The sequence below is a fragment of the Lynx rufus genome, unplaced genomic scaffold (genome assembly GCF_022079265.1).
Source record: "Lynx rufus isolate CCGP_SWC_20201006 ecotype Redwood Valley unplaced genomic scaffold, mLynRuf1.p SCAF_1, whole genome shotgun sequence".
Lineage (NCBI taxonomy): Eukaryota > Metazoa > Chordata > Mammalia > Carnivora > Felidae > Lynx > Lynx rufus.
Window position 1 is genome coordinate 3,864,909 of NW_025814823.1, and position 26,800 is coordinate 3,891,708.

Here is a 26,800-nt window from a genome sequence, read left to right on the forward strand (position 1 = left end):
ATTTAAAATTATCTGAGAAGCTTAGAAAGAAATTAGTTTCATTGTAGCACGTTCTGTACTAATTACGCTAATTATAGATTATGGTCCTGTGGGATTCTCCACAAGTAGATTAAACATATCTGTTAAATAATTGTGTGACTTTAAAAATAAATCTGCCTCCGTATTATCTTCATTTACCTCCGTGAAATTTGTAACAAATAGAGCCAAGCGTGAAACACAGTCAAATAGCTTTTGTAATATGTTCCATTTTTCTTCATGTGATGCTATGGACTTCGTAGAAAAGGTAAACCTTTTGCTAAATTATTGGTTGGGTGTCATCTCAATGAAATGTTGAGACTTCACCCAACTGTAACCTACCGGTTGGATGAAGAGTGTACTCTTCGTTTTCCTCCCGTGTTTACACATGTGAAAGGAGGTGTCAGTACCTCCTACATACTGAGGCTCTTCGAGTGACTCTAGGGCAGTTGGAAAGGATACAAAAGGCCAACTGCTGAGAAGCATGTGGTCTTATAGGAGGGGTAAAGTACACCCCCACACAGCCATCAGAACGGTCACCAAGCCCTACTACCAACCATAATGGGATGCCGTGTAAGACTTGCACATAAATACACTGCCAAGGAGTCTCGAGAGTGCAAGGCACATTAGTAGCTCTTAGGCACTGTTGTATTACTTCTGATAGTGTCTCAGTTGACAGGAGGAACCCACAAATGACCTGGAATAGGACAGGCTGATACATGCGTGAGCCACATGCCGTGAGCTTAGCTGAAGAGCTAAGACACTTAACGTGAATCGTGATGGCATTTCAGTGTATTAAATAGCCGTGTCATATGGAAACGTGAGGAATAAACCCAAACTTATGTAAAGGGGGAAGTCAGATGTGAGCAAAGAATTTAAATATTAGAACCATTTCCCCCCCCCCCAGAGTTATGCTGGCTGATTCCCTACCTATAGTTTTGAGGAGAGAAGACTGGTAAAATAGCCTGATGGCTGAAATCAGGTGATTAGTTCTAGCAAATTTAATATTCTGGAATTAATAGTACTTTTAGTTATATCTTATCAGATTTTTTATATCTCCATATACTTAAAAAAAATCAGGGAGCAAAATTATGTCAATTATTTTAGATAATCATATATTAAACTCTTACAATGATGCATTGATGCAGTATGTCGATCGATACATAAAATTATAGAAACATTTGGAATGATATTATGTGATCACAGAGCTATAAAGTATCTGGTAACAATATGGCTTTCCAATAATTGGATTAACTGAACAAAATTAGGTCTTATATATTCTGTGTGCACTGATGTATTAGTTATGTTTCCTTTTCAAAGATGAGTCTAGGAGGTAATTTTCCGTAAAATTACAGAAATGGATTTACAAAATCTGGCACATATTAATTTATGTATATTGCTGAGGTGAGAGAATTTCCTTATTCTAAATATAATTCAACATGGTACTCTGGCTTCTAACATGTGATTACTTGGTAACTCTTCAAAGCTAATACATGAGGTCCTGTGAAGATTGTGCCTGGAACTCATGATTTATAACCACCTATCCTGCCCATTATTAACCTAAGCACATAGCAATTATAACTGATAAAACAAAAAAGTTGTAGTTAGCAACATACAGACATCGTCAAAGATGAAATGAAACCAAAACACGCAATGGTAAAGCTTTACTTGGAATGATTGTCTTTGAAGTTCGCAGTCCTGGAAAGAGGCAGAGACAGCTTACGGTCAAAGCCCACAGAGACACAGGGACCAGAATGTTGCCCGATGGGACTGCTTGGGGCTCTAGCCAGACCCACTGCATGAGACAGCAGTGAAAGGCAGAAAATAGTCGCACCTACTGCCCAGACTTGAATAAAGATGCCAGACCAAGACCCGAATGTCATCCGAGGACACGAGCCCTGAGCCACCATGACAAGGCTGAGAAACCCAGGGGTCTCAATGAAAACAATGGGAAAGCCCTTAGACAGGCTCGGTAAATCCAGAAATCAAAATGCATCCACAGAGGGAAGCTTGAGACTGAGACTGGAAACCACATAAGGAAGCCTTCATCTAAAAAAAGGATTCCAACTAAACTCCCCAAAAAGAGAATTAACTTCCAACTAAGTAGAAATAATCATTCTGAAAATGACTGGAAAAGCACACTTACGCATCTCACAGAGATAAAGCTATTTTTGAGGAGCTTCTATGAAAAAGACAAGAAATGTAAAAATCAAAACAGGTAATACGAGACAAATACCAGGGAACGGACTTACCTGCTTTTATTAAACAACTAAAAAACTTGAAAATGTACCAGAAACCATGGTTTTTGCTGTGGCCTGGAAGTTCACATGTTGAAACCCTAACCCCCAGGGTGATGGTATTAGGAGGCGGGATTTTGGCGACTTCCTCATGAGGGAATCAGTGCCCTGATCAGGTAGGCCCCGGAGAGCCCCCTCACCCCTTCCACCAGGTGAGCTGGAGGCTGGGAGGCCCCTTCTGTGAACCTGAAAGTGAGTCTCACTGGACACAGCAAATCTGCCAGCACCATGACCTTGGACTTCCCCGTCTCCAGAACTGCGAGAAAGAAACCTTTGTTGTTTATAAGCCACCGAGTCTCTGGTATTCTGTTAGAGCACCAAAATGGAGTCGGACAGTTTGCAGACGTTGGACAGTGGCAGTCAAGACAGTTCTCTCTGAGAGCCGGACACAAGAGGTGAGCCCCAGGACCGCCCCAGTTTGCTACTTGCAGAGAGTTTCGAAGGCCACGGTGAGGGAGCGGGGCCAACGAAGAGGCACGGGTCCTCCCCGAGTTGAGAAGATATGGTTGGGAGTCCAAGGAAGAGCAGCCAACCTAAAGCTCACAGGCTAAAGCTCACCATTGAGGAGGCCACCACACAGGGAGAGCCCCGAGACGGCGGGAGGTGAGCCCCTCCTCACACCCCTGCACGCCAAGGCTCTATGTAAGAAACCGGTAAACCGTTAACTCTTACCGTGCTACGTATTTTTGAACAATGTGAAGACAAGTATCAAGGTCACATCAGTGGATGAAACACGAGATGCCGATAGGTCATCTGCTTCCACAAAGCGATGGGGAGAATTTCGGACCTGCCAGAGTTCCAGAGCGTTCCTGAAACTTCTTTCCTTCTGAAAAATCACGGTACTCGCTACAACTTTGGAAGACATTCGGTTCCCTCTGAATGGATCATAAACCCGCCTGAATCCAACAGCCAAATTGTTGCGTTCTTTTTTGAAGAAAATTGCTTATATAAAAGCGAACAATCTTCTGTAGTGCAAAACCAGCCATTCGGAACTGTGACACCACAGGAGGCGCTTATGACATAAAGCCACCTTATCTCCCAACAAAAGTTTAAAAAATGTAGATATCTGACAAATTTTAAAAAGCTCTTGTGAAGTTGTGAAAAGGCTTTACATTTTGAAAATAAGTAATGTGGTGTTTCTTACAGAAGAACTAACCATGCTCTGATTTATCCTCTAAAAATATGTCATGTCCTGGACATAGATAGTAAAAAAATTTTAATATTTTAATATTTTATTAAGAAATTTTAATTCCTTGGAACAGGAAAAAACACTGATTAAAACTCGATTATTTTAGATCTTCACCCAGAGAGCTAACGTGGTACACTATAGCCATTGCATACGAGCAGTGCGAACCCATAAAAATATTATAATTTATGAAAAAAGGAGTTAGGACACCCTGTAGCAGCAGGGAAATGGATTTTGCCACCAACCACATGAGCTTAGAAGAAGCTCTTTTTTTTTTTTAATTTTTTTTTTTTCAACGTTTATTTATTTTTGGGACAGAGAGAGACAGAGCATGAACGGGGGAGGGGCAGAGAGAGAGGGAGACACAGAATCGGAAGCAGGCTCCAGGCTCTGAGCCACCAGCCCAGAGCCTGACGCGGGGCTCGAACTCACGGACCGCGAGATCGTGACCTGGCTGAAGTTGGACGCTTAACCGACTGCGCCACCCAGGCGCCCCTAGAAGAAGCTCTTGAGTCTGGAATGAATCCTCAGCCCTTCAGTCCCCTTGAGACCCTGAACAGGGGACCAAGGTAGCCTGTGCCTAGACTCCTGACCCACAAAAGCAATAATATAATAAATACGTATTGTTTGAAACTGTTGGAGTAAAAAATTTTCCTGTACTCTTTTAACATAGTATAATCCAAGATTTTAAAATACTGTGTAGGGCCACAGGATCTCTGACTATGGAAAAAGTATCTTATAGAAATCCTAAATTTATATATGAATATAAATATACAGTCATTTTATTTTTTATTTAAAATTTTTAATGTTTGTTTATTTTGGAGAGAGAGAGAGACAGAGCGTGAGTGGGGAGGGGCAGAGAGAGGGAGACACAGAGTCCCAAGCAGGCTCCAGACTCTGAGCTGTCAGCACACAGCCCGACGTGGGGCTCGATCCCACGAACCGCGAGATCGTGACCTGAGCTAAAATCGGACGCTTAACCGACCGAGCCACCCGGGTGCCCCACAGTCATTTTGAATACTATCTGTTCATTGGGATGCCCGGGTGGCTCAGTCACTTGAGTGTTTGACTCTTGACTTTGGCTCAGGTCATGATCCCAGGATCGTGAGATCAAGCCCCGCGTTGGGCTCTACACCGACGCACTGAGTGTGGAGCCTGCCTAAGATTCTCCCTCTCCATCCCTTTGGTTGTTCCTGCCCACGGAACGCACATGTACACACTAAAAATAAGTCTAAAATATGTCTCTCTAAAAATAAGTGAGTAAATGAGTGAATAGTATGTATTTGTCACATTTTGTAAATGCCCTTCCAGGATTCATCTCTGCTTCTGCAGTCAACTCAGAATGTGACCGTCAACGCACGCAACTCTGAAGGGGAGGTCACAGGCAGGTTAAAAGTGGGTGAGTCTAACCTCTTCACAGTGCTTTGCGTGTGAGTGGTCCGTGGATAGCTGTGCTGAATGGATACACGTCTCTCTTCTGAAGAATTCACAGTTACTCATGAACAATTACAGTACGAGTTTTCTAAATATCATGCTGTGTTGACTGCCGAGAATAGTTGGCATCACGGGGGGGACAGTCTGAGATATTTTAAAGTTATTGCGATTGCAAGAAATAGAGGACCATTCAAGGTAGTAAAAGACACATGATTAGTACAGAACGCAAAGGAATCTCAGAGACCAAAGGAAAGGAGCCAAAGTGTCTGGCCTCAAAAGAACAGAGAGGCCAGGGGCTAAGAGCCAAAAGATTCTCTCTTGCTCTTCCTCTCCCCACCCCTCCTTCACCTTCCCTTTCTCCTCGCCCATGTACCCCTCCTTTCTACAGCATCTCTGCCCATTATTTTCACTTGGCCACATCGGCTCTAACTCCGTAGGACGTGCAGGACCTCTCTGGTTCTTCATCTGATAGGCTGTGCTTCTCAACACCAGCCAGCGTGGTCTTTAGTTTCATGAATTCTAAATTCACAATAAAGTACTCTGATTGGCCCAAGTAATGTGTGTAACCAACTGCCCGGGGGCAGCTACGTATCCTATCCAACCAGCTAAGACCAGAGAGTAAGCTCACCCAGCAGGGAGATCACGCGAACTCTTATACAGTGAGAAAAAAAGGATTACCGAGAAAGATCATAGGTGGAAGAAATGAAAGGAAGAAATTCCTTTCACCTGGTGAAAGGAATGTGTATCCATTCTCTATACTATCAGCAGTCTATACATGTGCCAAATCTAAGAAACTGAGTGGCCTTCTGGGTTATGGGAAAACAGATGAAAAGTGTCCCGCCAGCACAAACTGGTAACTTTCAATGTCTCTTTTTTTTTTTTTTTTTGTTACAGTTTTTATTTTTTTATTTATTTTTTAAATTTTTAAATTTTTTATTTTTTTTAACACTTTAATTATTTTTGAGACAGGGAGAGACAGAGCATGAACAGGGGAGGGTCAGAGAGAGGGAGACACAGAATCTGAAACAGGCTCCAGGCTCCGAGCTGTCAGCACAGAGCCCGACGCGGGGCTCGAACTCACGGACCGCGAGATCATGACCTGAGCCGAAGTCGGCTGCTTAACCGACTGAGCCACCCAGGCGCCCCTAAGTATACAGTTTTTAAAATTCAGTGAGCACAACCATCCAATTCTTCATTGCCATCTGTCAGTAGCATCTTTTTTCTTTCTCAAAAACAGTAGGTCAGGTTTACATTTGTATGATCTGGTTGATCAAAAAAAATTTACCTCTTAATTACAAGCTAAAGTCCAACTCATTTTGAAAGCACTGACTTTTTTTTAATGCTGTTGAAAATTTGGAATTCTTAGAATGTTTTTGGGAGAACATGAGGAATTTAAAGGATAAATGTATATGAAATTATTAATTTTCAGGCAAACTACTTAATTTTTAAGTAAAACTTTGTCCAAAGTTTTGCATTTATTTTTTTTTATATGAAGTTTATTGACAAATTGGTTTCCATACAACACCCAGTGCTCATCCCAAAAGGTGCCCTCCTCAATACCCATCACCCACCCGCCCCTCCCTCCCACCCCCATCAACCCTCAGTTTGTTCTCAGTTTTTAAGAGTCTCTTATGCTTTGGCTCCCTCCCACTCTAACCTCTTTTTTTTTTTTCCTTCCCCTCCCCCATGGGTTTCTGTGAAGTTTCTCAGGATCCACATAAGAGTGAAACCATATGGTATCTGTCTTTCTCTGTATGGCTTATTTCACTTAGCATCACACTCTCCAGTTCCATCCACGTTGCTACAAAAGGCCATATTTCATTTTTTCTCATTGCCACGTAGTATTCCATTGTGTATATAAACCACAATTTCTTTATCCATTCATCAGTTGATGGACATTTAGGCTCTTTCCATAATTTGGCTATTGTTGAGAGTGCTGCTATGAACATTGGGGTACAAGTGCCCCTATGCATCAGTACTCCTGTATCCCTTGGGTAGATTCCTAGCAGTGCTATTGCTGGGTCATAGGGTAGGTCTATTTTTAATTTTCTGAGGAACCTCCACACTGCTTTCCAGAGCGGCTGCACCAATTTGCATTCCCACCAACAGTGCAAGAGGGTTCCCGTTTCTCCACATCCTCTCCAGCATCTATAGTCTCCTGATTTGTTCATTTTGGCCACTCTGACTGGCGTGAGGTGATACCTGAGTGTGGTTTTGATTTGTATTTCCCTGATAAGGAGCGACGCTGAACATCTTTTCATGTGCCTGTTGGCCATCTGGATGTCTTCTTTAGAGAAGTGTCTATTCATGTTTTCTGCCCATTTCTTCACTGGGTTATTTGTTTTTCGGGTGTGGAGTTTGGTGAGCTCTTTATAGATTTAGATACTAGCCCTTTGTCCGATATGTCATTTGCAAATATCTTTTCCCATTCCGTTGGTTGCCTTTTAGTTTTGTTGGTTGTTTCCTTTGCTGTGCAGAAGCTTTTTATCTTCATAAGGTCCCAGTAATTCACTTTTGCTTTTAATTCCCTTGCCTTTGGGGATGTGTCGAGTAAGAGATTGCTACGGCTGAGGTCAGAGAGGTCTTTTCCTGCTTTCTCCTCTAAGGTTCTGATGGTTTCCTGTCTCACATTTAGGTCCTTTATCCATTTTGAGTTTATTTTTGTAAATGGTGTGAGAAAGTGGTCTAGTTTCAACCTTCTGCATGTTGCTGTCCAGTTCTCCCAGCACCATTTGTTAAAGAGGCTGTCTTTTTTCCATTGGATGTTCTTTCCTGCTTTGTCAAAGATGAGTTGGCCATATGTTTGTGGGTCTAGTTCTGGGGTTTCTATTCTATTCCATTGGTCTGTGTGTCTGTTTTTGTGCCAATACCATGCTGTCTTGATGATGACAGCTTTGTAGTAGAGGCTAAAGTCTGGGATTGTGATGCCTCCTGCTTTGGTCTTCTTCTTCAAAATTCCTTTGGCTATTCGGGGCCTTTTGTGGTTCCATATGAATTTTAGGATTGCTTGTTCTAGTTTCGAGTTTCAATGTCTCTTTTTTACGAAACAGAATAATGTTACATTGGAAACTGCAGCCGTATATTAGCCTGATGATTCCTTTTTATCACGCTGATACACAAGTTCCATATTATATGTTCTGCTTTAATCTTCATAACTTACTTCTCTTTTGCTTAGAAGTTTGTTCGATCACTAAGTCCAGTGAGATTCTCAGTGGTTCCAGACATGAACCTGAGTTTATTCAGCGTACATGTTCTTGAAACGTGTCTAAGATCAAATCATATTTTCTTGAAAGATTATGTAGGATTATGATTTATCTTTACCATTATTTCACAGACTTCTTTGGCTCTAGCTTTTATATGTTTGAGGGATTTTTGCTCATCTTTTGTCATTCATTTGCCATTTGTTGGATGCCTACATGCAACTTTCTATATGCTGTCACATGTAAATAATATGTACGTACCCCTTAGGAGCTCCACAAGTAAAAGACTCCCTTTATATTCTTATAAAAATGACTTACTACAAATACTTATTTCCTCATTTAATTTTTTGTTGAACGTAGATTTTCATATATCGTACAAGAGAGTTAGGGGCACCTGGGTGGCTCAATCCGTTAAGTTTCCGACTTCGGTCATGATCTCACAGTTCGTGGGTTCAAACCCTGCATCAGGCTCTGTGCTGACAGCTCAGAGCCTGGAGCCTTTTTCCAATTCTGTGTCTCCCTCTCTCTCTGCCCCTCCCCCACTGATGCTCTCCCCCCCCCCCAAAAATAAACACTTTTTAAAATTTTTTAAAAATTAAAAAAAAAGAGTTAGATGTGATATACATCTGCCTCCAATTCCATGAATGAAAAAAAACTGAAGCAGTGAAAAGCGAATTTGCTCAAGAACACAGCTATTTAGCAGAACAAGCCAAACCAGGAGTTAGCAGGAATTAGTAGTTTAGCAGGAAAAGCAAACCCCAGGACTTCTCTCCCTCAGCCCGGAATGTAGCACTCCCTCTCTCCAATCAGATTTCCTTAAATTATGGCACACCAGTTTCCTTAAATTATGGCCCTATTTCCTGCAAATATGGTTACCATTTTTGTCACCAAGGAACTTACTTAAAAAAATTTTTTTTAAAAATTTTCCCATTAGAATTACGTTGGTTTAAATTGTTCACCTTAAATCTTGAGTTTTAACCTGGGTGTTTCATGCTTGATATAATGTTAAAGCTGGTGATTTTTCTTAAACCCTTGGTTGAAAAGCCTCTGCTACGTGGCGGACCCTGAAGCAGGGAATACTGCCCAGCTCACCGAGGGTATTTTCAAGTAAACGACTTCCGCAATCACAGCCGTTCCGGCCTCACGTTTCCGGGAAGAAGTTAAATGTAGCCAACCTGGACACTAAAATGTAATTTATGTGAACTAGCCAAATACATCCCATGTAATGAAATGAATACTTGCTCATTACTAAACCACTGAAAACAATGGCAACCAGTACGGTCAAAACCAAAAGTCTTAAATCCCCAAAGAAGTCAAACACTGACATGAACAATAGCTAACACTCTAAATCCTTGAGCTGAAAGATACCAACTCATAGCAAAATAACGGGAAAACTTACTAACTGTGAGTTCAGCTCTGGTTGCCTACCAGTCATTTTCTCTTGATTTCAAATAACAGAGACGAATTCTGGTTAGCTTAAAAAAGTTTACACGGGAGGGCTGGTCGGATTCGGCAGTACGGGTTTTCTGAGGACCGAGCCGGGCTGCAGCCAGTGGTTCCTGGGGAACCACCAGCTTTCTGGCAACTGGCAGTCGGTATAGAGTTTGATCAAGCAGGGCCACTGGCCTCTCTGCCCTGCGATTTCTCTAGAGTTATGGTCACTACCAATCCAACTGGGGATTTTCAGCTAACAACCAAATAAACCCACTGGGGAGGCTGGTAATGTTTACGGCTCAATTTGGTCACCATCACGCAGACACCCAAATCATTTTCCTGGGTGCTGAAAGATGTCCTCTGTCACAATCACACTGTCTTAGAGCCAGGTGTTCGAATAGCAAAGCTGAGAAGTAAGAATCTCATTAACCCATTAAGTTGGTTCGGGTTCTTGGAACTTATGCATAGCCATGGTAAGCTTCTGCAAAAGCCTTTGTATACCCAGAGCGTGACTAATGTCAAGAATAGAAACGTAAAACACAAGGATAAAGTGAATGTAGTACTGCAGAGTTTCATGGACCCTCTGTTAAGGAACAGCAGTGCACCTGCAGCCAAGATATCTTTGGGTGTAATGATTGGCCTCAGCAGAAGAAGCATCAGAAGTGAGGTCAAAAATACCAGTGTGATCCCAGCTGCATCTTCACATCTCTGAGGTTACCTAGATATTGCTGCTTTGCAATCCTTCCCCAGGGAAAAGGAGACAGAGGACAGTGACTGCAAACCTGAAGACAGGGGACCTTCCGGTGCAGCACGCCCCAGGGAAGAGACGCTCCAAACACAGCACAGGGTCACAACAGGCTGTGGATATAAGAATATACTCGAGAGACCAAAGCAGGACAGTGACAGACATGTTTCACATTTCAGCCACTTGATTGGTGACCCCCCCCCCAGGTTAGCAAATAAATTACTAAAGCACACAGCAAGTTCTGACAAGAGATTTGAAGTAAGGGTGATGCTCAGGGACCTTTTCTCCAGACTGGTGGGAATTCATGCACTTTTTCTCTTTAGCTTCGATCCTTTGGGCAGGGGTTTCTGCAGCCCCGTCGAAGAGAAATAACCAAGAGCCTTCTGTTTGCTGCCCAAGTGTGCCATCATTGCTCAAAGCTGAGGCCAACAAGTTTGTAATTGACCAAAGGTCTAGGGAACTCATGACAGTAGTAATCAACACTATTCCAAGACAGCAACTTGTCCTCTGGCTATGACTGAGACCCCTCCAAGATCTGGCCTTGTGTAAAACACACAAAAAGAAAACCGTGATGACATCGTCTGGAACTGTGGTTCAGCTCTCCTGAGCACCATATCCGCAGATGTTGCAGAAGAAATCCTGGAGTGAGCCTACGGAGGCCTCGATAGAAGCACGAGTGCAAGAATACGGAGAAGTTGATGCTAGATTACATCTCAGAAGCGGACATTCTAGAATTCGAAAGAAGAGGAAGAGAATGACGGATGGGTGGGGAAGTGCCGGTCTCAGGGAGGGGAGGATGTCGATGGTGAATGGGTTGACACGGACCACTCTTCCCTGTAGAACAGCAAGCATTTGCCAAGAATCTGACCGGCACGCTCTCAGAGGGGAAATCCAAAACTTGTGCCTTCAGCACTAGGCAGATTCTAACCCAGAAAGACTTCCAGAAACTCCACCTGGATTTTTCTCCAACTGAGGAACAAATAGGACTTCCCCCAGGAAACCCCAAAATTAAGTGTATTGAAATACCACCAGTGGGCCCAGAGACAAGTGATGCCCACTTAAGGATATCGAACGTTTTCATAAGAACCCAAGTCTAAAGAGGAGACAAAACCGGCAACTACAGTGGCTGGAAAGACAAACCAGAAACAGTAGGTTCGGAAGAAAACCTAAATGAACCCACTTTCTGGTCCCACAAGAAAAGACAAAGGGGCAGGGGCGCCTGGGTGGCTCACCCTGACTTCGGCTCAGGTCACGATCTCCTGGCTCATGGGTTTGAGCCCCGCACTGGGCTCTGTGCTGACAGCCCAGAGCCCGCTTCGGATCCTCTGTCTTCCTCTCTCTCTGCCCCGCCCCCAATAGCATGCGCGCGCTCGCCCTCTCTCCCAAAAATAAACATTTTGAAAGAAACTTCAAAAACGACTTAAATATCCAGATGTACGGGTGAACTGTTGAATAACCACAGTGCATCCGCGTGAATACCATGCGTCTGTTAAAAAGAATAGGGAAGACGCCTGTGAATTGATTCGGAGTAACTCCCAGGGCATATTTGTAAGCGATAAAAGTAAAGTGCAGAAGCTTACCTACTGTAGGCTACCCTTCATGGAAGTAGGAAAGGGCTAGAAGGAAAGATACATGTGTTTGCTCATTTGTGGGCAAAAGAAATAGAGGAAGCATAAGGCCGAAATAGAGAGACTGGCTCCCTGGCCGGCTGCCCGGGAAGAGGCTGGGGGGCCCGGACTGAGGCAGAGGGGTGAGGAGGGAATCACACATGCAATGAAAGCTGTCAGGGATTCTGTGTGTCAGGAAAAACTTGGTTGTATCTTCACCGGAGAAAACCCTTCGGCCGATTTCACAAACTTCATTAGTCAGGTCCTAACACCGTCCTTTATTTATTTCTTTCATTTTTTATTTCCTTCTTTGTACCAAAGCCGCTCGTTAAAAATTTTCCTTTACCAGATAGCTCTTGTTTTTTTTTACCACCAAGGTAGAGTTTGAATTTCATCTCTTAGCTCCACTGCAGAAGAAGACTGTTTGCTTGGCTGTAATCAGTGTCCAGCGAGGTTCATAAAAACAAGTCGAATGTTAATAAAATCTAAAAGATTAATTAGAAACTCAGTTATTTTAAGAGATGATTATCCCTGTGGTTACGGGCTAGGGAATGATGTTTTCTGAAGTGGAAACGTGTTTAAAGTTAACATTCGATATCTCCTTGTTTTCAATAAAATGAAGACGGAATTCTATTCACTTCTGAGCCTTTCCTCTAGGATTTCCCTCTACCTGGCATGCCTCATTCTCCCTTCATCAGGGAAATGGAAAGTGTTTCTTCAAGGTCAGCTCAGACATCATTTCCCCAGGGTGCCATTCCTGACCCACAAGGACAGACCATGGATTCCGGGTTCTCATTAAACACGGCCCATGCTTGTATCATAGCGCTTACCAAATTGTCCTGAAACTAGGTTTATATGTTTTGCTTTTCAGTGCACTAAGTTGTGAGCTATATCCCACTTGTTTATATATCCAAGGTTCTTAGCACAAAACCTTGAACATAAAAAAACATGCCATAAATATGTGCTGAGTGGTACACTCAGTTTTTTACATTTTTTAAAGTTTATTATTATTATTATTTTTTATTAATCTCTACACCCAACGTGGGGCTCCAACTCATGACCCTATGATCAAGAGTCATATTTTTGCATTTTCTTTTTCTTAAGTTTGTGTCTTTATTTTTGAGAGAGAGAGAGAGAGAGAGAGAGAGAGAGAGAGAGAGAACTCCAAATAGGCTCCACACTGTCAGTGCAGAGTCTGATGAGGGGCTTAAACTCAGAAAACATGGGATCATGACCTGAGCCGAAGTCAGACGCTTAACTGACTGAGCCACCCAGGCGCCCCTGCATTTACTTTGACTCGAGTAAGGGTTTATATGGTTTCCCTACTCATGAAAATTATGCAACTAAACTCGTTGAACATTTTGTCACCATATATGAAACAATGGTTACAGAAAAAAAAAAATCATGTCGTTTAACCCTTTTTACTTAATCAAGCCCCCTAGAACTGTTATATGAGTCTCCAATAAGCTAAACGGTGAAGTCTTACTGGAGAAATTATTCCAGGTTTTTTTTCCCCCCTTTCAATTTTAAATTCAGATAACTTAATATTCATCATTTAATGCAAATCAGTACTTACATGATAAATGTCTAAGGTATATCCGTGATCCAGAAGAGATAAATGGTGCCACTGAATCCCTGAGTGACTGAGTCTGGGTGAAAGTGCAGATGAGCAAAAATACAGGCCACTATCCAAAAAATAAAGTCAGGTTTCCTTAAGAGAAAGAAGATTAAGACATAGAGGAAAAATAGAGAAATGTGGTCCACTTTATAACTGTCCTACACATACACACAGACATAGGTAAATGAAGGCTTTTGCAGTATTGATTAATGAAATAACGTAAGAATATGTTGGTGACCATATCCAAAACTGTTTAATGTATTCACTGAAGAGCTTCTATTTAATTTCTAGTTAGGTATCCCTCAACTTTAATGAGTAGTGGGAGTGATACAGGAACACACACTCAAAGACTGTAAGATACCCATTTTCTCAGTACATTTACTCTCCCAGATAAGAATATAAAGCAAACCTACAAAAGAATTAGGGAACGCGTGTAGTTCCTTGAGCGAATGCTCGGAGCTGTGTTCTGGAGAGATTAATCCGTTATGCTCCAGGGTTAGAAAGATTGGAAACACAAAGAATTAAGAGACATAAAATGGTGAATGCCTGAGTGTGGGCAAGGGAAATGGAACAAGGTCGCATATGCTCTCGAGGGCACAGCATCCCCAGTCCCCGGGCACGTGGGAACACTCACCAAACCTTGTGAGTCTAAAGGGAGTCTAAAGCAGTCAGTCCACAGCTCACATAAGATGACACTGGGACAGGAAAGTGTTGCTGTTGTCACTGAAATACAAAGAAGGAGGGAGTGAAGAAGATGACAAAAACGCCATAAGAGAATGTGAGTAGGATTCATCTTCTGGGCTGGCTTTGGCCATTAAAGTCAGCCATTCTTTTTTTTTTTTTTCTGTTTTAGATTTCAAATTTATTTTATTTTATTTTATTTTATTTTATTTTATTTTATTTTATTTTATTTTATTTTATTTTAAATATGAAATTTATTGTCAAATTGGTTTCCATACAACACCCAGTGCTCATCCCAAAAGGTGCCCTCCTCAATACCCTTCACCCACCCTCCCCTCCCTCCCACCCCCCATCAGCCCTCAGTTTGTTCTCTGTTTTTAAGAGTCTCTTATGCTTTGAAAGTGAGCCACTCTTAAAATGGTCATTCATGGGGCGCCTGGGTGGCTCAGTCGGTTGAGCGTCCAACTTTGGCTCAGGTCATGATCTTGTGGTTCCTGAGTTTGAGCCCCGCGTTGGGCTGGCTGCTGTCAGTGCAGAGCCCGCTTTGGATCCTCTGTCCCCCTCTCTCTGCCCTTCCCCCGCTCACGCTCTCAAAAGTAAACATTAGATAAAAATGGTCTTTCGCAAACCTCACGTTTCAGAATACAAAATCCTTAGTTGGCTAATACTCAAAAGATTACAAATTTACATAAGCTGAGTAGACAAATTATGTTATTTTTGGCTAGTTTTAACTTGAAAAACTTCACTTTTAAATGATTTATTCTTTTATGTGACATAGATTAACGCTTTCTTGTTCTTTTTAATTTTTTTTTTTTAATTTGAGTATAGTTGACAAACAGGGCTACCTTTGGGTCAGGTGTACAACCTAGTGAGTGACTCAGCACCTCCATAATTTGTGCTTTGTAGATTAGCATGTATTCGACATAAATTAATTTTAATAATATCATAGATTTAGGCTCAGAACGTAAAAAGTTTAATCGCAAAATTTTTAAAAAATACTGTTGGTAGCAGATTTTATATATTTAGTAATTTGGTATTGCTGGGTGATGTGGCCTGTGTAAAAAGAGATTTTGACACTACGTAAACACTTCATAATAAACTGTTTTAATGAATCGTGCAGGTCCCAAAATGGTAGAGGTCCAGAGTCAACACTTCCAGATCAACTCCAAGGATGGCAAGCCACTCTTTACTGTCGATGAAAAGGAAGTTGTGGTTGGTACAGATAAACTTCGAGTAACAGGTGTGTGATAACTTTTTCCTTAACTGAGATATAATTCATAGATAACATTAGTTTCAGGTGAACAACATAATGATTTGATATCTGTATATATTGTGAAATGGTCCCCCGGTGAGTCTAGTTAATGTCGATCACCACACGGAAGTTTTTTTCTAGTGACAAGAACTTTTACTTTTTTATTTTAATTGCAGTGTAGTTAACATACAATGTTTCTGTGTGTGTGTGTGTGTGTGTGTGTGTGAATATAGGTTCTTTAATGTAGTGCTCTTTATCTGTTTATTTTTTAAAAACTTTTAGTCAGTCACCATGTAGTACAATATTGGTAGTAGAATTCAGTGATTCGTGTTATGTTAGGTTCAAGATCTATTCTCTTAGCAACTTTCAAATATCCAATACGGCATTGTTAACTCTAGTCACCATGCTGTACATCATATCCCTAGGACTTAGGGATATTTTGTAACTAGGAGTTTGTCCCTTTTGACGCCCTTCACCCATTTTGCCCAACCCCATCTCCTGCCTCTGACAACCATCAGTATATTCTCTGTATCTATGAGTTTGGTTTCTTTTTTAGATTCTACATGTACGTAAGATCACACAGTATTTGTCTTTCTCTGACTGACTTCACTTAGCATAATTCCCTCATGGTCCATCCATATTGTTGCAAATGGCAAGATTTCCTTCTTTTTTATGGCTGAGTTATAGTCCATTGCATATATAAATATCACATTTTCTTTATCCATTTATACGTAGGAACTCTTGAGAAAAACAAAATCCCGTAGAATACACTTCCACAAAAGCATATTTTACTTTTGGCAAGTTTACTCTGGAAATTGTCAGGCAGGTAAGAAAAAGTAGTTGAATTTGTTGACTCTTCTTCGTAATGTTTGTTTTTTTAATTCTTGATACTCTCCTGGAAGAATGAAATCCTCCTCATAAATCTTTGCTTACTCTTTTCTTCCACCATATTGTTACCCTTTATCTCTTTCCAATTAGGGTAACCCGAAGACTTATAAATTCCTCTGTCATCTGTATGATATTCAAGTATCTCTTTTCCATATGGTTTTGCAAAAGAACCTTCTCCAGAGTTTCTTTTATTCTCATTGTATCAAGCACATGGAGTCCTTCTATTGCTACAAAAAATTGTCTCTCTTGGAAATAAAGATTGGGTGGGATTCTTATAAGAATCACTTTTAGGACTGACAAAAAAGCAATTTTGTGAAAAAAAGTGTCCAGAACGTGTGTGAAATTTACCTACTGAGCTTCTATAAAAATGTAATGAGAAAGGCAGTAGTTAAATTCATCCCAGCACTTTTCTGTACTATCCTGGAAAACAATGGCAACCTTATTCTCTCACACGTTATTACCAAGACTCATAAATGAAAACTGTCTTAAGAAGAGACTCAGGAGGCCGCCAAGATGGCAGAACAGCATGGAAGCTTTTCGTGTGTCTCGCGTCCATGAAACGCAGCCAGACCGACACTAAGCCATCCCGCACACCTAGAAAACTGATCTGAAGACTCAGCCCTAGTATAAAGTCTTACGTAGTGTGTAACTCCTCACAAAACAAACTACAAGAACCATACCTATGTTGCAGCATATACTAAGGCAATAGGGTCTGTGGTTTTCTTACTAAAATAAAGGACATTAGGAAATCTATTTAAAGGACATTGATTGTTTCCTAATAAAGAAATGGCTAGAAAGTCCAAGTGCCTCAGTCATCAGAAATCTATCTCAGGGGTGCTGGGTGGCTCAATCAGTTAAGTGTCTGACTCTTGATTTTGACTCAGGTCGCGATCTCCTAGTTCATGAGTTCAAGCCCTGTGTCAGGCTCCAGGCTGACAGTGGGAAGCCTGCTTGAGATTCCCGCCCCTCCTCTGCCCTACCCTCAAAATACCCTCCCCTACCCTCAAAAATAAATAAATAAACTTCAAAAAAAAAAAAAGAAAAAGAACTCTACTGTTGCTAGTACAAAGCGTATTGGCTTTTTAGATCTAGATTCTGTTCCTGTCTCAACGATTACTAGCCACATAACCTCAGGCGAGTTGATCTCTTTTGGCTGTTTCCTCATTTTTAAAAGTGGATTGATGATCCCTACCACACTAACATTGCTAAATTAAGTGGATCAGTATACACAGAGGACAGCAGAGGTCTTGATAAAGTATTATGGCACTGCAGGGCAATGAAATCTGTAGGGAAAACAGCCTAAAAAACAGGAGAGATTGCTTCAAACCCAAGCCATCCTACACAGGGCATCCCTTAAGTGAAATTTTTCTTAGCGTAGGACTCCTTCCAGGCCTTGATGTTAGTTTTAGTGGCAGAGGTGAAAAAAATTGATAAGCACCTATATTATTTATTACCTGCGTATATGTATCAATCACCTGGAGGGCTTATTAAAATATATATTGTTGGGCTTCATTCCCCAAGTTTCTGATTCAGCAGGTGTGGAATGGGACATGAAAATCTGCATTTCCTATGAGTTGTCAGGTAATGCTGCTGTTCCAGGGACCACAGGCTGAGAACCACTCCCTACACTAATCTGACCGGAGTCAGTGGGAAAAACCTGTTGGTACCAGATAGATGCTGTCTCTGGCACACACATTTAAGTTAGCCTTTTCATTTATTTTTTAATTTCTTTTTATTATTTGGGAGCGGGGGGGAGTTCGCACACACAGGAGGGGCAGAGAGAGAGAATCCCAAGCAGGCTCCACGCTGCCCGCACAGACCCTGATGTGGGATTCGATCTCACAGACTGTGAGATCATGACCTGAGCTGAAACCAGGAGTCAGACGCTTAACCCACTGACCCACTCAGGCGCCTTTAAGTTAGCCTTTTTAAAGATAAGTTATGTTCTTCTTCTTTTTCATAATTCTTTTTGTCTCATATAGTTTTCTTCTAAGCCCCTCTGCTCCCCAGTGAAACTAATTGGGGCAAATATACTGTACCTGTCATTTCTGAATACTTTCCTTGTCATTATGCCTTTAAAACAATACGGAGTTCTCCTCACCAGGGCAGCCAGGAGTGGTGACTGCATGAACAGTGACATTTCGACCCAGACCTTGACTCTTCTCAGCTTTTCAGTATGTTCTTAGCTTCCCTAAATTTGCAGTTAAAGCAATGCAAGGAGTCGTACAATTCTGACTTCTCTCCTTGTTTTTTCCTAAGGTCTGATTCCCTCTCTGTGTCATATAACTTAAACTTTCTCAGCCTCAACACTACTGACGTTTTGGGCGGGATAGTATCTTTGGTACATGTGGGGGTATCTGTGCAATGCAGCGTATCCAGCAGCATTCTTTCCCTGGGAGTTATGATAACCAAAATGTCTCCAAACATCGCCAAAACTTCTCGGAAGGATGACGGCGTTGCCAAATCACCTCCGGTTGAGAACCACCTGTCTAACTTAACCCTACGCCGTTTCTCTGGACTTACGTTCACATTGCCTTCCTGTGTATTGGCAGCTAGAAATGAAGCTAAATGCCTATAGTACAAAATAATTAAGACACACTTCCTTTCACATGACGTTTATATTTTAACTGGAGAGCTGTTACCACAAATTAATTGGTTGGACACAGTCTGCTAAGGATTGTAATAGATGTTTGGGTCAAGGGCTAAAGGGGCAGCCTGGACAAGGACGTCAGTTGTGCCAGAGCGTGATGGGAAGAGACAAAGAGTAGGTCGGACAGGGTTTCTCAAGGAAAGAGGGATTTGAGGTGGTCCTAGAGAAATGTCTAGAGGTTTGTCAGGAAGAAAAAGTAGGATTCATCGTTCTGAACAGAGTGTAGAGCGTGAAGGGCTATTAATAGACGATTGTTAAAAATAAGAGTGGATGACACTCTGAGAGCCAGACCGAGTTCCAGTCCCGGCTGCTCACGGAACAGCTATGTGACCTGGCTCATGTCTCACCTGTCCGCACTTCGCGACACATACAGCCGCACATCTACCCCGGGTCTTCCACTGACTGGAGGACAGCGGACAGAGCGCAACGAGGCAGAGACAGATTGGTCGTGAAATTCGGTTGTGACTCTTGCAAAAGATGCAGGGCTCCAGAAGTCAAAAGTGGTACAGAAATACTGGAGCCACTGACAAAACCAGTAACAAAAGAAGACCTGGGAAGTCAGACTTGCCGGCCGCTGAAGAAGTGAAAGTGGACCGAGAAGGTGACCTGGCGGGTACTCCAAAGATCAATAATGTTACTGATGGTCAAAAGATGACATTATTCACCTTTGGGAAGCGTGGCAGTGCCATCGGTTTGACCGTCACGATGGTTTTACTGCCTCTGTAAACCTTGTGAACAATGTCATGTTGTGTCGCTGTGGTAGGCAAAATTCTAAGAATGAGACCCCCAGCGACCTTGCCCTTGTAAAATTCCCTCACCTCTGAGCGTGGAAGGAAGCTGTGAATATGATAAGATATCGCTCCCGTGATTATGTTATTTCTGTGGCAAAAGGGAGTCCGTCTATCTGAGGATCGATTCTCGATGGCCTACTCTAATCACACGGGTTCTTTATAAGCAGAGAGTTTTCCATGACTGGTGGTATACAGGGAAACCAGAGAATTTGAAGTGCTAAAAGGGTTCTCTGTTGCTCTATGAAGACGGAGAGGGCCATGTGACAGGAAATGTGGCACCTTCTAGAATCTTAGGTGCTAGGCTGACAGTGGGAAAATAGGGCCTCACCCCTAAAACCACGTGGAACTCTCTTCTGCCAACAGCCTGACTGGGCTTGGAACAAGATTCTTACCCGGAGACTCCAGAAAAGAGCCCTGCGTGGCTGACTCCTTGACTTTGCCCTCGTGATGCCTTGAGCATAAAATCCAACCAAGCCCACTGGGTAGGACTTCTGACCAAAGGACTGTAAGCTAACAAGTGGTTACTGTTCTAAGCAGTGAAGTTTGTCACAATTTGTGACACAGAAATAGAAAATTAATACAGCCATCATATAATTCCAACTGTGTTGGAAAAAGTGCACCGCAGGACAAAACTTGAGTTATTCTTTGTTTATTTTCTGTGAATTCATAGTTGTTACAGTTAGAACTAAGTTTTGTTAAATATAAAATACAATAAGCATATTTTTATAAACATTAATTTTTAAAGATCAATTTCCATGAAAGCTTCCTTCCACTACTTACTATAAAAGTTTGGTCTTGTTTTAAATGGATCCACTCCAGGTAGCCTTTGGAGTTTCCTGGAGCAGAAGCAGCAGCGGCCGAGAGCCAAGGAAAGAGGACTGATAGGAGAGACAGAGCCAATTTCACTCTGGGGACTGGGAAAGAAAATTAAATGCTTTGCTTCACTTTTCTCTCTCCTGGTCTCTTGCATGACTGCCCAAAGCATGGGATTAAAGAGGAGAGATCAAGTGGTTCTTTATTTAACGTAGTACACTCCAAATATCTGACTGGTGCTAAATCCTGATCTTGACTCTTGCATAAAGAAATGGTTTCTTTGCATTGCCTTTGTCTTCAGTACTCCAAGAATAAAATGAAACCTCTTTAATTCTTAAGCAGATTCCATTTGCAGAAGATATGACTTTTTATGTAGAAAATCTTCTAAGGATTCAACCAAAAAAGCTGCTGGAACTAAGCAGCAATTTCAGTAAAGTTTTAAGATGTAAAATCAACATACAGAAATCAGTTGCATCTCTATACACTGACGATGAAACATCTGAAAAAGACGTAGAGAAAACCATCCCATTCACAATAGCATCAAAAACAATAAAATATTTTGTTATGAATAAATTTAGCCAAGGAAGTAAATGATCTGTACAATGCAAGTTACAAGACTTTGTTGAAGACTGAAGAAGACACAAACCAATGGAAAGACATCCCATATTCATGAATCAAAAGAATCAATAATGTGGAGAAGTCTATACTATCCAAATCCATCTGTAGATTCAACAGCATGCCCACCAATATGCCAATGGCACTCTTCACAGAAATACAAAAAAACAGTCCTAAAACTTGGAACCACAAAAGACCCCTAATAGCCAAAGCAATCCTGAGGTGGGGGGGGGGGGCAGAGGGACTAGAGGTATCACATTTCCTGATTAAAAACTGTACTACAAAGCTATAGTAATAAAAACAGTATGGTACTGGCATAAAAATAGACCTATAGACCAATGGAATAGATTGAGAGCCCAGAATTAACCCCCCACATATGCCCTCAATTAATATTCAGCAAGGGAGCCAAGAACACCCAATGGGGAAAGGATAGTCCCCTCAACAAATGGTGTTGGGAAAACTGGATAAACATGTACAAAACAATTTGATCTCTGTCTTACACCGCTCACAAAATCTAACTCAAAATGGATCCAAGACTTGAACATCAGACGTGGTGCCCTAAACCTCCTTGGAGAAAACTTCGAGAAGATGCTCCTCGACATTGGTCTTGGCAAAGATTGTTTGGATGTGACACCAAAAGCACAAACAGACAAAAGAAAAACTCAACAGGAGGGACCGTACAAAGCTGAAAGCTTCTGCACAGCAAAATAAAATATTACCAAAATGAAAAGCCAACATACAGAATGGGAGAAATTTTTGCAAACCGTATATCGGAGGAGGGGTTCATATCTGAAATATATAAGAACTCAACGATAAAATGTTCAAGTGCATAACTCCTACAAAGCAATAAGAGCAAGAACAACAAAAAACTCACAACTCAAAAACAAACAAACAAAAAAAGATTTTAAAATGGGCAAAGAAACTCAATAGACATTTTTCCAAGAAGGCATTCAAATGTCCAACAGGTACGTGAAAAAATGTTCAACGTAAATACTCATCCGGGAAATGCAAATCAAAACCATAATGCAATATCACGTCATACCTGTTAGAATGGCTCTCATCAAGAAAATAAGAGATAACACGTATCGGTGAGGATGTGGAGAAAACGGAGTACCCCTGTGGGTGGGAATGGAAATTGTCTCAACCACTGTCGAAAACAGTATGGAGGGTCCTCAAAAAACTCAACATGTATCTATATGATGCAGCAACCCTCCTGGGTATACACCCTAAGGAAATGAAAGGAGGATATTGAAGACATGAAGGCACTCCCATATTTACTGCAGCAGTATTCACAGTAGCCAAGATACGGAAACAACTTAAGTGCCCGTCAACAGATGAATGGATAAAGAGGATGCGGCGTATACATACAATAGGGTATTATTCAGTCATGAGAAAGGACATCCTACCGTTTGCAACAACACAGACCTTGAACACATTATGGTAAGTGAGATAAGACAGAGGAAAACAACTGTCTGATGTCCTATGTGGAGTCTAAAAAAAAGCAAAACTCGTAACAACCAAGAATAAAACCATAGTTGCCAGGGGATGGGGGAGAGGACAGATGTTGTGTAAGTGTACCAACTTGCAACAAGTAGTAAATAAACCCCAGAGTCTGATACAGACTGGAATGAGCATAGAAAACATTATTGTGTTTAATCATCGAAACTGCTAAGAGACTAGAACTTGGTTATCACAGTCACTAAAAAGAAAGGACGACTAGGTAACATGATAGAGATGCTAATTATCACTACAATGCCAGTCATCTTACAGTATATAAATGTATCAAATTAAGATGTTTTACCATTACATTTACACAATGTTCTGTGTTAAGCAATTTCCATTTAGGCTATAGTCAGCTGGGGAACTGAAGAATTGTTTTTAAGTCAGATTTATGGAGGAGATTAAATAATCTCATGAACTCAGTTTGAAATTGATCACGGCCTTTAAACAGTCTTATTTTTTCCCCCTAAAAATAGAATTGGTCACCAAGTGACCAAAGTCAGCATGCCCTTTTGTTAACCCAGTTATAGAACATATTACTGGAGCAGCATCGAAAGTTCATCTCAAAAAAAACGCTTTATTAGGCTGTTGCCAGAACTCACTTCTGGCAAAAAATCTACTTTGATTCCTTGGCCGTGATCTGCTTGGCTGGGCCCATTCCCCAACATTTAGTAAGAAAAACAGGGTCCTGTAATGGTATCCAGTTTCCCTTGAGGACAGCAAGAGTCAGTGATAAGCCAGTTCAGTTTCTTTGCACCTGTTGTGGCTAAGCAGGATTCCATGAAGTCAGAAGTGATGGTGGAGAAACACTGCAGTCACTCACAAAGCCATTGAGGATCGGGAGAATAAGATTTCAACAACCGAAAAAGTGGACATAAACAAAGGTGATAAGTCCAGGTCCCTTGAAAAGACATGAAGACAGATTATCTACAAGATGCTAATAGATCACCATATCCTTTAAGAACATAACCAAAGATCTCCAAACACTTGGTAATGAAGCTCTGTGGACATCGGATAACCTGGCCCATCAGTTGACGATCTTTCAGCTGAAAAGAACAAAAGACCCAATTAAATCTGGGTTAAGTGATAAGGACATGTATTATCTTACATGAGAAGTCTGCAGGTTGATTAATTCAGTGGTCCAATAATTTCTGCTCCCGCTTTGCTTCTCTTAGATGTGTTGATATTCCCCTTTTAATCACAGAATGATTCCATCAGTGCTAAACACCACTTCCCTGTGCAATGACTTCTCTAAACTGTAGGAAGTTGATGACCTCTTTAAATTACCCTTCCAACCTAAATCCTCCTATTAAATGACTTACGTTTCTCTTGAAAGTGGCATTTAGCTGAAATTTATTTTTTTAACCCATTCGAATAGACCTTGTGTTTTTTTGGGGGGGGGAGGGGTTATTTGTTTTTATTTTTGCTTTAGAGAGAGAGAGCGAGCACCTAAGCAGGGGAGGGGGCAGAGGGACAGAGAAAGAGAACCCCAAGCAGGCTTCATGCTCAGTGCAGAGCCCGACTCAGGGTTCAGTCGTGACCCTGGGATCAAAAACTCAGCCAAAATCAAGAGTTGGACACTCAACCAACTGAGCCACCCAGAAGACCCTAGACTTTGGTTTTTAATGAGGAGTATTAAACATTTACATTTTGCGGCACCTGCGTGGCTCAGTCAGTTGGGCGTCCGACTTCGGCTCAGGTCATGATCTCGCGGTTTGTGAGTTCGAGCCCCGCGTCAGGCTCTGTGCTGACAGCTCGGAGCCTGGAGCCTGCTTCGGATTCTGTGTCTCCCTTTCTCTCTGCCCCTCCTCGCTCACACTCTCTTAATAATAAATAACGTTAAAAATTAAAATAAATAAAACATTTACATTTGTTTTGATAACTGTTCTATTTGGGCTTATCTGTGTGATATTATTTCATGATTTTTATATTTTAATCAACATTTGTTTGGATAACTGTTCTATTTGGGTGTATCTGTGTGATATTTCATGATTTTTATATTTTAATCAACATTTGTTTGGATAACTGTTCTATTTGGGCTTATCTGTGTGATATTATTTCATGATTTTTATATTTTAATCATATGGAATTTCAGTCTGAAACAAGCCTGGTGTAAGGCGAGATACAGAGAAACCAGTTCATGCAAGTACTTGTTGGCCATTATAAGGACTTCGGATTTGTTTTTAATGCAGTGGAAAGACATTGAGTTGTTTCAAACGGTGCTTTTTGATCTATACATTTTAAGATCAATATAACCTATTACAAGGGAAAATAGATTATTTGGAGGAAAGAGAGGAAACAGTAAGACCATTTAGGAGGATGTCAACTGTACAGGCAGTAGATGCTGGTGACCTGGCTAGGTGGCAGCATTGGCCACTGAAGGACAGTAATGACTCCAAATTAAGAACTGACATACAAAGATGTGCCAATAGATCAAATGGGTGGCAGGTATTAAGAGAGGGAATCAAAGATCAAAAGATTATATTTGTTTCTGGATGATGGCATTATTCTCTAGATACTGGAGAAGGCTGAGGAGGAAAATACATTTTCAAAACAAAGACTAGACAATTAATGTTTTAGATGCATAAATGTATGGTATGTCTGAAACAGCCAAATGGATATGCCAAGTCAGCTCTTGGATATGTGAGCTATTTAGTGCTCAGAGTTCCAGTCTTGACCAGAGATAGAAATGAGGGCATCATCGGCCAAGTGAGTTCTGAGAGATACCAACATTGGGGCCTGCCAGATAAAGGAAGGGTAGTCAGCAAAGAACAGTGTGAAAAGGCAGAGTGTGGTGGGAGAAACGTCACAGGAGCCATTTTCTCGATGCCAAGAGAGACTGTGTTCCCAGAATTTGGGTCGAGGAAAAATGAGGATGGAAACTGTCATTGAATATGTCATCATGGAGGTCATTATTATCTTACCAGGCATTTTCTTTGGAGTATTAAGGCAAAAGGCCGTTGGCACTGGTGGCAGGATAGAATGGACCGGAGGCAGTAGAGACACCATGTGGGAGTCTGGCTACGAAGCCAGTGGAAATCTTTCTTGTTTTTGCACCACTTGTAAAGCTCATTTCAGTCCATAAATACTCAGTGCACATGTGGAATCAATCTTAATAAATAGTTATCAGGGTAGACATAAAAACCTAACTGGTGTCTAGGCATATATCATCCACTGTTCGGGCAGTAGTATTCTTACTGAAATACGTCTGTATTTCTGAACCGAAGGAACCTACAGTAGCCACGGGTAGGGAAGGATGGGGCAGCCTAGAACAATTTCCCCATCAGTGTTGGGTTATGTCCATGAACTCCAGAGTGTGGGTCCTGTGAACTCTTCACCACCATTCCAACTCCTCTTATACCACAGTCTTACTACAGATCTTCATATGAATATCCATTCATCATAAATTATTCTGTGTTCCAGGAGAGAAAAATGGAGTCATCCAAACTGTTGACATTTTCTAGTGGAAATGACCAGACCATTTATTACATCTAATCTTAGTGATACATTCTTTTTAAAAAAAAAAAAAAAAAAAAAAGTTAGCATTGTAAGACTAGGCTTTTTTTTATAAAATTTTTTTTTAACGTTTATTCATTTTGAGACAGAGAGAGACAGAGCATGAATGGGGGAAGGTCAGAGAGCGAGGGAGACACAGAATCTGAAACAGGCTCCAGGCTCTGAGCTGTCAGCACAGAGCCCGATGCGGGGCTCGAACTCACGGACCGCGAGATCATGACCTGAGCCGAAGTCGGACTCCCAACCGACTGAGCCACCCAGGCGCCCGAAGACTAGGCTTTTTAAATTACTATGCTTCCCTTACACAAATGGTTATACAGGATCATACTCTACAGAGTTATTTAAATGCATTGTTTATATAATGATATTTTATAGTGGAGCTTTTTTTCCCAGTTTAAATTAGATTATATGACCCTAAATAATATGTCCTATTTTCCACAAGAAACAGATGTTACACCAATGATACATTTTTATATCATCTTGGTTGGGAATACTTCATATGAATGCATACCTAAGGGAAACATAGTTACACTGAAAATTAACAGAGATTTACTGAGA

General features: G+C 41.3%; 1 protein-coding gene across 1 annotated transcript in view; it reads left to right on the plus strand.

The window, feature by feature from the left end:
• Positions 1-26,800, plus strand: part of SGCG (sarcoglycan gamma) — a 127,138-nt gene that overhangs the window by 81,753 nt on the left and 18,585 nt on the right. The window contains exons 4-5 of the mRNA XM_047074162.1: positions 4,810-4,897; positions 15,338-15,457. Of these exons, the coding sequence (XP_046930118.1) occupies positions 4,810-4,897; positions 15,338-15,457 (208 nt within the window). The remainder of the gene's footprint in view (positions 1-4,809; positions 4,898-15,337; positions 15,458-26,800) is intronic.